Source organism: Neovison vison, chromosome 5 (genome assembly GCF_020171115.1).
Source record: "Neovison vison isolate M4711 chromosome 5, ASM_NN_V1, whole genome shotgun sequence".
NCBI classification, from domain to species: Eukaryota; Metazoa; Chordata; class Mammalia; order Carnivora; family Mustelidae; genus Neogale; species Neogale vison.
Window position 1 is genome coordinate 138,601,504 of NC_058095.1, and position 13,791 is coordinate 138,615,294.

At 31.6% G+C, this 13,791-nt stretch overlaps 1 protein-coding gene across 15 annotated transcripts in view; it reads right to left on the reverse strand.

Moving 5' to 3' along the window:
* Window positions 1-2,140: 2,140 nt before the first annotated feature.
* RBM26 (RNA binding motif protein 26) overlaps window positions 2,141-13,791 on the reverse strand; it is an 85,642-nt gene continuing 73,991 nt past the window's right edge. For 9 of the 15 annotated variants that reach the window (XM_044249942.1, XM_044249941.1, XM_044249935.1 and 6 more), the window contains 2 exons: window positions 9,965-10,078; window positions 8,025-8,326 (listed from right to left, as the gene is read on the reverse strand). In XM_044249942.1, coding sequence (XP_044105877.1) covers window positions 8,237-8,326; window positions 9,965-10,078 — 204 coding nt within the window. In that variant the 3' untranslated portion in view covers window positions 8,025-8,236. The other 6 variants (XM_044249932.1, XM_044249928.1, XM_044249936.1 and 3 more) reach the window with 3 other exon arrangements.

Sequence of the window (13,791 nt, forward strand, 5' to 3'; positions counted from 1 at the left end):
AACAGATTCAGGATTCTGAGAATCAAAAGTAAACATCTATGAATGCTTTGTTGATACTTAAAAACTGTATCTTAAGAACATTCACTAAGGTGCTGGAATGAAGTCTTCTAGACGTAGAAAACAATCTACACATCAACGCAACACTTGTATAACGTAAATAATCTATCCCTTTACAACTCATCAAATGTTCTATTATTATGTAAGAATTACCCTGCCACCTCCTGTTCAGTTAAAGACAGATGGGAATTTGAAGCAGAGCAGGATTACACCATATTTTTAGGACTAGAAAAGTTTTCCACTTGAAATTTGGAATAACTGAGCCATGCTGAATGTATCATTTTTTTTTTTAAATTCTAGCCAGATTAAAGTTCCTCTTATCGAAAGAGTTAATGACAAACTGAAAAACTACTTTCTTTTTTGGAAGCTGGGCACAAATAAGTGTACTGTAATTCTGTATCATATTTTTAAATTCTAACAGGCTGGGCTCTTTACCTGACTTACCACAGACCACTTTATGCTGCTAGATTAGAGTAAGTCACAAGTGATCATACATTAAAGCCTAGCGAAGTCTAAATAACAGGTTCAAAAATGATATTGAAAGGTTTTTTAGCACCAATAACTTTTTCCTAAGACACTTGAGGGGCTGCATCACTTTAAAGTATTATTTATCTTGTAAACAAGACCAAAAATATTCAGTTGATCTGTATTTTGAGCATAAATATTTATAAACTCTATTTAAAAAAAACAAATATAGCATGACTAGAGCTGCTAATAGTGTAAAATCTAAGTATATTGAAAAATATAAAGATATATAAAAGGCTTCCATAATGCAATCATGCAGAGGTAAACCACTTCATTCAATTACACAAAAGTGATTCTGTACAGTTATCTACACATAGCTCCATGAGAATCCTATTCAGGAAAACAAAATAATGAAAATCCTTATCTTTAATTAATAAGCACATAGGAATTTAAATATGTAACTGACCTATTGGCTCTCATAGAAATTTTCAAAAAGTACAATGATCTTGCTGAGAGTCAAATCATCTCGACTTCTGATTCCCAATGGCATGTTTAATTTTGCTTTGCTTTGTCTTTTAATTTAAAAGCAAGGGAAAGAAAAAGAAAGATGACAAAGTAATGTTGAGGGTGCTGGTATGTGGTCCACATCCAAGAACCAATCAAAACTGTTAACAAGTATGGTCTCTTTTCTGTCTATGTTCTTTGGGTTTCTAACCTAGCAAGTAAGTCACTACCATCAGGGAAGAGAATCTTCTTTCCTTGAAAAGAAAAAATACTGAACTAATTAGGGAAAGTATCTTTGAACTCCTTGTGGCTATATGCTAGTTTGCGAATATGAACTAAAACAAAAGTCTAATTTTAAAAATGTCCTGTATGCTACTAGGTCATAATTATATTAGAAGACCTTCCGAAATATATGTACTTTGCCTTTAAACACAAACCTAATATTAACAAAGCAATTATCAACTAATGTGGATCAAAATAATTTACATTATGATTGATGTGTTCATTCTTTTTATTTTTCATGAAGACAAATGCACTGCACACTCAAGAAAAAAGTGTTTGCAGACCAGTCAACTGCACACAAAAAAAGTGAAAATATGAGCATGGCTTAAAGAAACTAAAAAAACAAGGATGAATAGAATCAAGTATAATTGGGCTTTTCTAATAAAGTGTAACTTTCCAACTTCTCAAATGCCTCATGAGAATCTATGAAGGAATACTCAAATTAATTTTCTGAAAGCTTCATATGATGCTCATTATAAAAAAGGTATTTGGGTGAATATTTAGGATCAGATTTAATCACACTCTTTATAAATAATTCTAACCCATATTGCTTATAAATAAATATTATGAACATACACCTTTTAAACGTTAGACATACAACACAATTTCCCCTTGCTTTTAAGATTGTCTTTGATGTCTTGATTGCAAGTGAGGAAAATATGGAAAAACTGTGTAAATTAGACATTTAATAGATATTTCTCAATATTTATAATCCACAGATCATCCTGTATGACTTGAAAAGAAAATTATTCTCCTTGTTGGCTTTGAAGAGCTAAGAAACTTTTTAAAAAAATTATTTGGATAATTTTTAATAATAATAATAATAATAAGTGGCCTTGGCAACAATTTCGGTTAAGTATATTTAGAAGAAATAGGCAAGTTATTACAGTGTATAAAAAAGTATTTTAGCATCTGTTCAAAATTATTTAAGTGACTATCCTAACCCCAGAAATGTATCCTAAAACCCGGAAAAATTAAAAACAGACTGATGCTTAACTGTTTAATCATTTTCTTCATTCTAAATTGTTCATGCTAATGAACACAATATCATGGCTTTATAGATTTCCTAGACACAATTTTCAACTTGGCTGAGACTGAACTTAACTCGTATTAGGAAGCCAAGAGGTCTTTTTCCTTCTTAGTGTTTAAAAACTAAATGGCTATAAAGTAAGGGGAGAAGACGTTTAAGAGCAAGGTCAGACAAAGCACACACTCAGACATACTTCTGGACTCAGGTGTAGCAATTAGAGAACTGCGAAAAGACAAAATGCGAATTATAGTACATGTAAACATCTATTCAAATTGATAAAGAGCAAACATAAAATGATAGGATGATATTATAACAGTCGTCTCCAGACAGGAACAGGTCTTGCTGTTGTAGTCACAAAGCTAAATTCAGGCAATGATGATCTCTCTCTGCTGGAAAAAGAGAAGACTATTAAAAAACACTTTGAAAATTGTAAATAAATCTAAAAACTGAATCACACCATAAACTGATCTCCAACTTTTCTAAACATTAAGAAAAAATCTATTGGAGAAAGGAATCAAAATCAAAGTTGCAGACAAATTTCACAAAAAATCAGCTTTGGGTTAAATGATTTTAACAAAACCTCTCTGCATCATGCTTCCTCCTTAAAACATTAAGCCAAAGATCCCAGCGCTACAACACAGCCATGATCTATAACTTCTGCTCAGGAAGTATAGTAACTGACAAGATAGTCAAATGTTAAAGAAGTGTGGGTAGGCAAAGTAACTTTAAGAAATCACAAACAAATTCCAAGATAGAGTACATAAAAATAAAAGCAAGAACCATTTCCTTAAATTTCCCAATGATTTCCAAGTAATTGTGAGGTGTATCTAATTTCCTTAAACTCTGTATGATAACCATTTCAATCTTCAATTACACTACAGGACATGAAATTCTGTACTAAGCACAATGATTAAACAACCAAAAATAAAAAGGAACACATTAGAATGAGACAGTGCTTCATATACAAAGGGGAGACTAACTGGATGATGGAAAGTTAGTGGATGGATGAAATAAATTAAGAGGGAGGGAGCAATCAGGAACAATAATAAATTGATACCAAAAAAAGTAAAACAAATAAGTGCTTTCAATACACTATGTAATGAATACATATTACTGATAAACTGCAAGAAAGTTATTTACCAAACTCAGAATTTTTCTACTAACCAAGTATGATGTTTTCATTAGAAAATAATGAGAATGGCAGTCATTTCACCAAGATTTCTTTTTTTCTCAGAATTTTTAGGTAGCTAATTTGGAAGATAATCTCTTGTCATCTGATAAGTATATAATGATCAGAGAAAGAGAGAGAGAGAAAATAACAACAACAACAAAAAAATGCTACTCTCCTCTAAAAGCCTGTATACATACCTGAGAGCAACTAGCCAGTTCAAGAAGTTAACAAGAAAAGGGTAGTTTCTGAGATCTGGGAAAACGAAATTTTCTCTCTGCCTTACAAACATCATTCATTGATGACTTAATCCTAAATTTTTGTTTTTATTTATAGGGCTTTAGAAGAATAAAAGCCCTGAGAGAAAAGACCAAAAAGTGAACTAATTAACTAGAATTCCACGCAGGATATTTTTGTTTTAAAAGATTCAAAGATTTTTGCGTAAGGTAAGAAAAAAAGCTTGTAAATATTTCTACAAATTCTAGGATGACTAAAACTAATTTTCTACAACTGGTTCACTTTATGTATAAGGGGAAGAAAAAAAGAAAATATAGATCGGTAAAGTTTGTATAACACTCTAAAATAACCATTGATATTTCAACATACCAAACAAGCAAATGTTTTGCTTTCTTATGTAACCCTTAGAGCCAATGATTAGTGTCCCAAGTTGAAGATTGGAAATACAGTCCCCATAAAACAGTTCTAGTCACAGGAAATTTCCTACAATTAAGCTCAGCCATACTTTTCTGCAGGTAATCAGCCTAAACCACTGAAGTTTTGTCTATTAGTTGATACACTTGACTGTATTACAATAAAACAAGAGCTATGGAATACTCTCCCATTCCTGCAACATGATTTCATTAAATAGTTGGGCATCAATTAAATACTAAAATTAATTTTTTAAAATCTCACAATTATTCAATAACATTTAAACAACACTGCTTAAGACATAAATATTGAGTGAAATATATAAAATGACAACCATCCCTTGAGGTAATCCTAATCAATCTTTTAACCAGTAATATAATTTCTCTCTCTCTTTTTTTTTTTTTTGTTAAGTAGCATCTACCTACACTGTTCTGAATCTTTTTTTCACTTCAAACTCAGCCCAGATCTGTGCTAAAGCAAAGAACTTGTTGGGAGAATTGTAGAATTAAATATATGTTTCAAGTTTTAGGTAGCATATCATTAACAGAAAGAGTTTTAGACTTCGAGTTTAGAAGCAAAAGGAAAGTTGTAAGCAGAAGTCTACCAAGTTTAGTGAATAGGGAAGCTGAGCTATACTTTAGAAGTTAAATGAATTTTGTGCCAGCAAAAGCAAGCATTTGGGAACACTATATACAAAACTGTACTGAGACACATTTATTCAGACTATCATAACCAAATCTAAGTTGTTTCCATTGATGACAGAAACAACAATACCATCAACAGGTAGGGGGAACTGGCACAGATACATTAAAGTGTTTTATATTAAATATACTACCAAGGAAACTACAGTGTGAAAGGGACCTTAAGATCATCTAGTCCAAGCCCTTTCATTTTACAGACAAGGAAACACCCCTGGATAAGTTGAGAGACTTGTCTAAGGCCAAAGAGTCAGTTGCAGAGCTGGGACCAAAAGCTAAATCCCTTAAGTCTTATCTGGTACCTCCATGCTAGGTCATCTTTGGATATAAAAAAGTTAGTGGGATGGACTAGATTGGTGGCTCTTGGCATTTCTATTCTCACACACAGACAGAAACCAAAGGCTAGCTTACCCCTGAAACGGACTACAACATTTAATACTCCAAATTATTAATGTCTTAACTGTTGTGGAAATTCCATTAAGACTATATGTATATTCCTCCATCAGTATTTTTAACCCCACTGTTGCAATACGTAACTTTTCAACTGTTCAGCAAAATGGTCTCAATAACTGAGAAGACCTTCAGGAGAGATTTGAAAAATTGATAAGAATTAACAAGGGAGGTAATTGTCACTCCATTATTGGAGATTTAAATATGCATTCATTCATTAATTCACCCAACAAACATCTGAGTGCCCATTATAAGCCAGGCTTTGTGATAATCACTAGAGATAAAAAGATGAATAAGACATGGTCCCCTTCCTAGAGGAGCTTGTAATTTAGTGGGGAAGACAGACATATAAACCAGATAAATTATATTACAACATAAGTACTATAACAGAGATATGAACAAAGTGCTGTATTAGAAGGGAGGGTAAAGGTATGAACTGGCTAATGACCAAGTCATCTACCAATTTTGTGCAAGAACTACCGTATTTACTGCAAACACAATCTCATGCTCAATCAATATTTAGGAAGGAGTAGCAATGTAGAGTTTAAAAAAAAAAAAAAAAATTGGCACCCAAATCAGAACGCCTGCATTCAAATCTAGTCCTTTCATTCACTAGCTGTGACTTTCGGAAGTCACTCCATCTCTATTAGCCTAAGTTTCCTTATCTGTAAAATGGGAATTAGCAACTACTTCAAAGGGATACCTTGAGTTTAAAATCAGAACACATGAAAGTACATGCATAGTATTTATAAGCATATTCATTAATTTCAAAAATCCAGTAGCAATTAAGTACTAATATTTATAGTTAAAATCATCTTAATGATAATGAAAATGTAACTCTGAACCTAATGAATGTAATATTTATTCTGCATTCTTTGGAACGAAACTGAAATGCACTTGTTTTCTGATTCATTCAAAGCAACATGGCTTAAAACATTTTAATTTTAGGTTACGAGAAAATTTAAGACTAGGGAAACTGATAAGCTATTTATGGATTTAAATAAGTAGGTAATTTCAGTTACATTATAAGGGAATTTTATAATAATTTCTAAAAATCAGGCTAAAATTTACTAGTCAAATTATAAAGCCAAAAATCAGCATGGAGATTTAACTGGCCTTTGAAAGATTTTCTGTCTTTATAATACCTGTTTGGTGTAAAGAGAAGAAACGTGAGCCTCTGCCAATTTGGCACCTTTCACGACTACTAAAAAGAAAAGAAAACAAACTTACCTAATGAATCAGAATAGCACATAGTCAACATACAAGAGACTACATAAAAATATATCACAGATCTAAGTAAAGAAGTTTTTGAGTAAAGTCACTATTTTGACAAAAGAAATCGATTTTGAAATTTTAAATATTAAGACATGTACCAAATGTAAGCCAAAACATTCCTATGAAATAGTATTACCATCAAGAACATATATACAACTTTAACCCTAAGTGTGAGAGGAAAAAAATAAAAGAGGAACAGCATCCATTAGTTATCCCACTGACAGCGGATTATGGTGTTGGAATTACAGTTTGTGACTGTGAGGACCCCAGTATGGGAAGAATGTGATTCTTTTTAATGTGACACTGAATATAATCACTATAATCTCAGGAGGGGAAGAAACACTTGCAAATGAAATGATAAATTTTGAAAGGTAAATATGTAATCTCCCACCCCCTCATTCTACAAAGAATGCATTTATTTCCTGAAACTGCTGTATCAACTTTCAACGATCATGTTCATTTGCCAGAGAAATCCACTTAAAAATCACAATACTGTTGCAAATGTCAAAGATTTTTATACAAGAATAGGAAATGCACACTTAAAATATCAGACTGGAACACTTACCAAACAGTGTTTTCCTAAAGTAGTATCTATAGTACATTTCTTTATTCATACATCTTCAAATGGTCAAGTTTTCTTTCATACATCCAAAATGTAATGTGATGTTTTCTTATTCACCAAATGTTAGCTCTACTTGAAGTCTGGTTCCAAACTAATCAGCCTGCTTTTAAATTTTAAGACATCTGTTGAAAATTTATAGGATCAAACCAAACTGAAGTGGTATAAATTTTTTACATTGGATTGTACATTATTGTAAAGGTACCAGTAACCATTATTAATAAATTAGTGATTATAGCTCCTTTTGTGATAATTGGGGGGAAGGGTAGATCACCATCTGGAATGGTCTATTTATTTTAATTTTTTTTCTTTTCTTTTCTTTTTTTTTTCTTTTTTTTTTCTTTTTTTTTTAAATCAAGGAACATTGTCTTGGTCTTTGTGGGGTTTTTTTTGTCATTGTTTTTTTTTTCTTTTCTTTTCTTTTCAAGAGACCATTCCACTTTATTTTTAACATCTGAATGCATAAGGACTCATATGCAAAGCAGTCATACACCGTTATCATTAAAACCCATATGGTAAAATACATACACAAGTCCAACAAAAGGCTAATACATAGTAAAGCCTAAGCATACTACTATGTAATATTATGAATACATAACTTGGAGACTTTAGTTAGAGTACTATGTTATCTATTCATTTTTGAAAACATTCATTAAGATTTTAAATGCAAATTCATTCCTTATTTGGAGTAAAACAAAATCCTCTAAGTTATAACAAGTATTGGTCGTAAGGTTTTAGACCTATTCATTAAATTACAAAGAACCCAAAGAATTCTGTAATGTTCAGTAGAAGTATGTAATAAAAACATTGCATATGTTTCTAGTGTGATGTCTTTAGCAATTGTTTACTGAAATAAAATGCAAACATCAATCTTTCAAAATACAGGATCAGAAGGTAGTTTGCTTCTCTTCTATTTGTGAAATCCATCTTCATCACATTTTACCAAAAAAATTGTTTTTACAAATATGTAAAAGTACATTAGATAATACTAATGAAACACAGGTAGAGTTCTAGCATATGCAGATCAATGATCAGTCAAATCATCTTCTCCAAGAACGAGATTCATTGTCCTCTTCTTCTTCATCATCATCTTGAAGTAATGAGTCATCCACCAAAGACTCTTCCTGAAACTTTAGGTTAAAATGCATTTAGGAATTTACCCAAAAAAAAAGAAAAGAAAAAAGGTGACACTTTTAAATACTGATTTCTCTCAAAAGAGGCGAATACAAAAGGTATTTCTATAGCTACAATATTCAAGAACAAAGAAAAGCAACCTTTATCCACTCAATGGTTCCTCTACAATATCTAGTCTATGGTTTATATTGAACAGATACTAAAATAATATCCAAGTAAGCCTTTTACATGCCATTTCTCCTGCCTCAACTTGATCAAATTATGCCATCTTCTACACCTACAAAACAGTGCTCAATACCTTTAGTTTTTAAAAAAAGAAAACATCAATAAGTGCTCTCTGACTTACCCTGTCTAACCCTGGACACTAAATCAACCAATAACTTGTAGAAACATCTATCAAGATTTATAGATTTATACTTTTTTCTGCTATATGAAACAAACATTTCTTTTATAGCATTCCCTGCTTTTCCCCATTCCCTTCATAAAAGCTTCTCAGACTGCTTTTCAAACTTTTCAAAATACCTAATACCAGGAGCTCTCCTGCTTTTCTCCCCATTCAATTCAAACTCATGGAAGGACAAAGGTATAATCTAAAATATAAAATGACAAATCATGTATATGAGTTTCAAAATACACATTTTATTCTTGCATTTGACTATGGATATGTATAACAGCCTCGAATGCTCTTCAAACAAAATGAAGTGCCATTAAGAAAATCTAACAAAGGTAAAACATGGAAACATTATTTCCCCACCTTACCTTTATTAACCTCAACTTTTTCCTACAGCTTATTTCATGATCAAACAAATAGAGTTATGTTTATGTTTATGATTTCAAAGGGCTCTCCCACTTTATTGTTCTTTATGTTCACACCTTTCAGCCATCATACTAATTGTTGTACCTAAGAAAAATGGACTGTTCAACACCTATTCCCCTTTCACACCTAAAATGCCTCTCTCAACTCTATTCCCAGTCCCAGCTCTTGGTTATGGAAAGCTTTTTTTATCATTTAGGGTTCAGCTCCACTGTCACCACCTTCTTCAAGACCCTTTTGGTCAGAAATAACCACTCCTTCCCCAGGGTTCCCACAGCGTATTGTTCAGATCTCTTATTGAGCGTATCACTCTGCCTTTCATTATAATTAGTTTCTTATGTGTCTGTCACCACCCCCCTTTCCCGATTAAAGCTCCTTGATGATAGGGACCGTGTCTTATTCATTTTTGTGCCTATCACAGTATCTACCATATAGAAGGCATTCACTCTAATGAACTAAAACGGCATGAATTAAAGGAAACCTGAAATGTTAATAAAGCAAATAAGTAGGAGATATACTCTAAAACTTAAAATATTACAAGATATCCTGTGGATAAAAATCTAAAGAATAATTATTGTTTTCTAAAAGTAAATGAAAACTGCGTATATATATGATTTTCTTTCTTTCTTTCTTTGGATTAGTAATCCATAGTTCTCATTAATCCAGAAAATTTAAAGTTGGTCTGCATTTATCTGACATCCCCTGCCTGGAATATGGCTCAGGAATAAAGGTTTTATGTTAAAATCACAGCCATAAAATATTTCATATAAAAATGTGAACATTTAAGATCCAACACAAATTAAAAAAAAAAAAAACATACTTCCTCTTCATCAGGTTCAACTTCTTCTGTTTCAACAGCTGAAATATTAGTTATTGGTTTATTCCATGCCAGTTTTAGATCCTGCCCTTTGAAACGAGCTCCATGAACTGCAGCCTAAAATAATTAAGAACATTAGAATGCAGAATATTAATAATTTCTAAACAATGAAATGTTATAGTATCTAATATTTAAATTAGTAAAACAAAAGTGAAGATACCTATCTATTTACTTTGTGGTTATTTCCCTATTTACTATTTATTATTATAATTTATAATTTACTTTTTATGGTTATTTACTTCTAAAATCAGCTTTGTGTTTGGAAATAAGTTTAAAAAGAAAATGAGAACACTTTCTCATGATTGAGCAGAGCTATTCTACAAATGGCCAGTATCTGACTATAACTATGTCTACATGTTTACAATACAATGATAATGGCTATTAAAGGCAACAATCTCAAGACATTTCAAGATTCTGGCTGTAGGTTCTGAACTGAAGTCTAAATTAGGATCCGCAGGCTAAATGTACTTTATTGTATTTTAATTCTTGTTAATTTATGAATGACATATATAGTAACTACAAACTAGAAACCTTTAACAGATCTAAGAACACTTCTGCATGCGTAAAGTACATTATTTTAAAATTACATCAATAAGGTATCACATTATCTTTAAATATATGATGCTCAACATGTATCACTCTTACGAAACCTAAGTTATCTCCATGAAGGAAAAAAACCCTGAATGTTTCTACTGAAACTAAAGTATTTCCTACAAAGCTTTCAGAACTATGTAAGGCAAAAGTCAAACTTAGTATTTGCTAAATTAAGTGATTAGGAAATCGTGTATTCAAATTAAAATAACATGAAGGAATATAAATGAATGTTAGCAACATACCAGAGTAAGTCATGAAAGAATCTTTCATAGTCATGAAAGATTTATGGCACAACTTCATAGTATAATGTGAAATCCAGAAACAATTACATGTTCAACAACACCTAATCATGATTTGTGTGATATTTAAGTCTCCAGGTATAAATTTTAAATCTTGCACATGTAAATCTATTATAAATTTAAGAGATTTCATACCTATTATAAAATGCAGCTCAGGAGTTTTTAGTCCATGGCCTCACCACAATGTCATATAACTAAAAAAATTTTTAAGTATTTATATATGATATTTAAGTTTAGAAATGACTTGTAATTTTTTAAAGCTAAAACTATTACATAAAAATACATTACTATAAGAAATTCCAATAGTGTCATGCAAAATGTGTATTCATAAAGCTCATCTTTTCATCCAGTTAAAAAGGGCCAAAAATTTTCTCTAAGTTCTTAAGTTCTTAACATTTCTGATGACCTAATACTGTAAATCTTTGTATTTAGCACATATCTCTTCAAATTTATAAGGTGAGTCTACAACCCTCTAAAGTTTTTAACATTTTATAGGATGATTTCAAAGCTAGGTATATTTAACATTTTATCAACATTCACCATTAGAAATTTTTGACTATTTGGCTATATAAATTAGAGATAACTGAGTTCTTCCTTTTTAAATATACAAATTTACTTTAAGTCATTTGCAACATAAAATCTTTAATGTTTAAAAAATTCTATAATCTACCCATTTTATTTTTTAAAAAATTCAAAAATTTCTGGTTACATAACATCAAGTATCATAATCCATGACTGTCCTATCCTGAAGAGATAACCACTATTCTATGAAGAGTTTGGAAAAAAGTCCTGTAACCCACTAAAAAAAGTCCTATGCACTTATGAAGAGTGTTGATATATATACATATATAGGATATGTACACGGGAACATACTTTACTGGTCTCACACCTCTTTCTTATATTATTAATTCAATTATTTCACAGACCCTTTCCATAGCCATACCAATAGATTTTTCACTTTTCTTGAATGGCTACTTACATACACACACACCTACACCATATTTAAACTAATTTCTTGAATGGAACTTTGTCCTATTTGTTTGGCAGAATATTCTTTTCTCAACTAGACCTTGATTTTACAATTACAATGGATGTTTTACTAAAGGGAAAGGGGCTGCTACTGTTCTTTTTGTCATAAATTTAAATAAGTTTAAATTTTCATGAACTGTAATTTATCAGTGTTTACCTTTATGGCTTCCAGATTGTGCCAGTCCTTTAAAAAGCCCCCTCCACACTAAAATTACTTTTAGGAATCCCCAGCTTTTTACTAGTCATATGTACAGAAAAAAGAAAAAACTTTTATGCACCTTTATTTTGATACCAAAAATAAAGGCATAATGTAAAATGTTTTCCTAATAGCCAAATGTTGTAACATTATTTTCAGATTACTCAGTAAATTTAAATTTCCTGATTTAAATAAAATACCTTAATCCTCTATAATTCTTTCATATATTCAGGTATTTTTCTGGACTATTTTATTGTCTGTCTATCCATACCATTACTATATTAATTATTTCACAATGAATTTGGTATCACTCTTCATCTTTTTCAGAATATTCTTAGTTATTCTGACATTATTTTGTCCTTATGCTCTCTGGAATATTTTGGCCAAGTCCAGTATCACACTGTCTTACTATTGCTTAATAGTATAATATCAACTAGGTCAATGCTTTTCAATACTGTGGCCGTCACTTCAAGAGTTCTGCAACCATTTTATTAAAATGTACATTTAAAAATGAACTTTGTAACTACTTATAAAATGTTAACAAAAACATTATGTTTAAATGTATTCTACAGGATGCTTATTTGAGCAAGGTGGTAGTATTATAATGGTGGAAGTGGGGCTAACTGTAAAAATAAACAAAATAAAGAAAAGTGGGGAAAATAACTCCAGAAGAAGATAAAATTAAATTTGCTCTTCTTAATGAAAATAGTTGATAGTTTCAATGAAAAACCACCAACGTAGGGGTGCCTGGGTGGCTCAGTGGGTTAATGCCTCTGCCTTCAGCTCAGGTCATGATCCTGGGGTCCTGGGATCAAGCCCCACATCAGGCTCTCTGCTCAGCAGGAAGCCTGCTTCCCTTCCTCTCTCTCTGCCTGCCTCTCTGCCTACTTGTGATCTCTGTCTGTCAAATAAATGAATTTTTTTTAAAAATCTTAAAAAAAAAAAAAAAAAAAAACCAAAGTACCAAAATAAAGCCAAAAAAGAAAAAATATATATATTGGGACTCCCGGGTGTCTCAGTTGGTTGAGTATCTGCCTTCAGCTCAGGTCATGATCCCAGGGTCCTGAGACCAAGTCCCGCATCCACTGGGCTCCTTACTCAGCACGGAGCCTACTTCTCCCACTGCCTGCTGCTCCCCCTGCTTGTGCTCACTCTCCCTCTCCCCTTCTAACAAATAAATTAAATCTTTTTAAAAAAGCAATAAATAAACAAATCTTTTCCACAGAAAAGAAAAAGGTTTTAAAAAGATACATGGGTCTAAAATCAGTAGAAGCTGATATATTCACAGATAAACTCTATTAAACATTTAAGAAAATGTATCTCCAATGCTACTTAAAATTAACTCAGTACAAAGAAAGATGGAAAATTTTTCAGTGACTTTATAAAGCCAAGTAGTATTGATACCTGATGTAAATAACACCCCTCCAGTCTACAAACAAATCTTACTTCCGAAGACTAAATTAAAACTACAAATAAATACAAGAATAAAACCTTATCATCGACAACATGATGAATCTGGAGGGTTATTATGCTAAGTGAAGTAAGTCAGAAAAAGACAAATACCATATGAATTCACTTATATGCAGAATATAAAAAACAAAGCAAACACTCTTAAATACAGAGAACAAACTGGTGGTTGCCAAAGGGGAGAT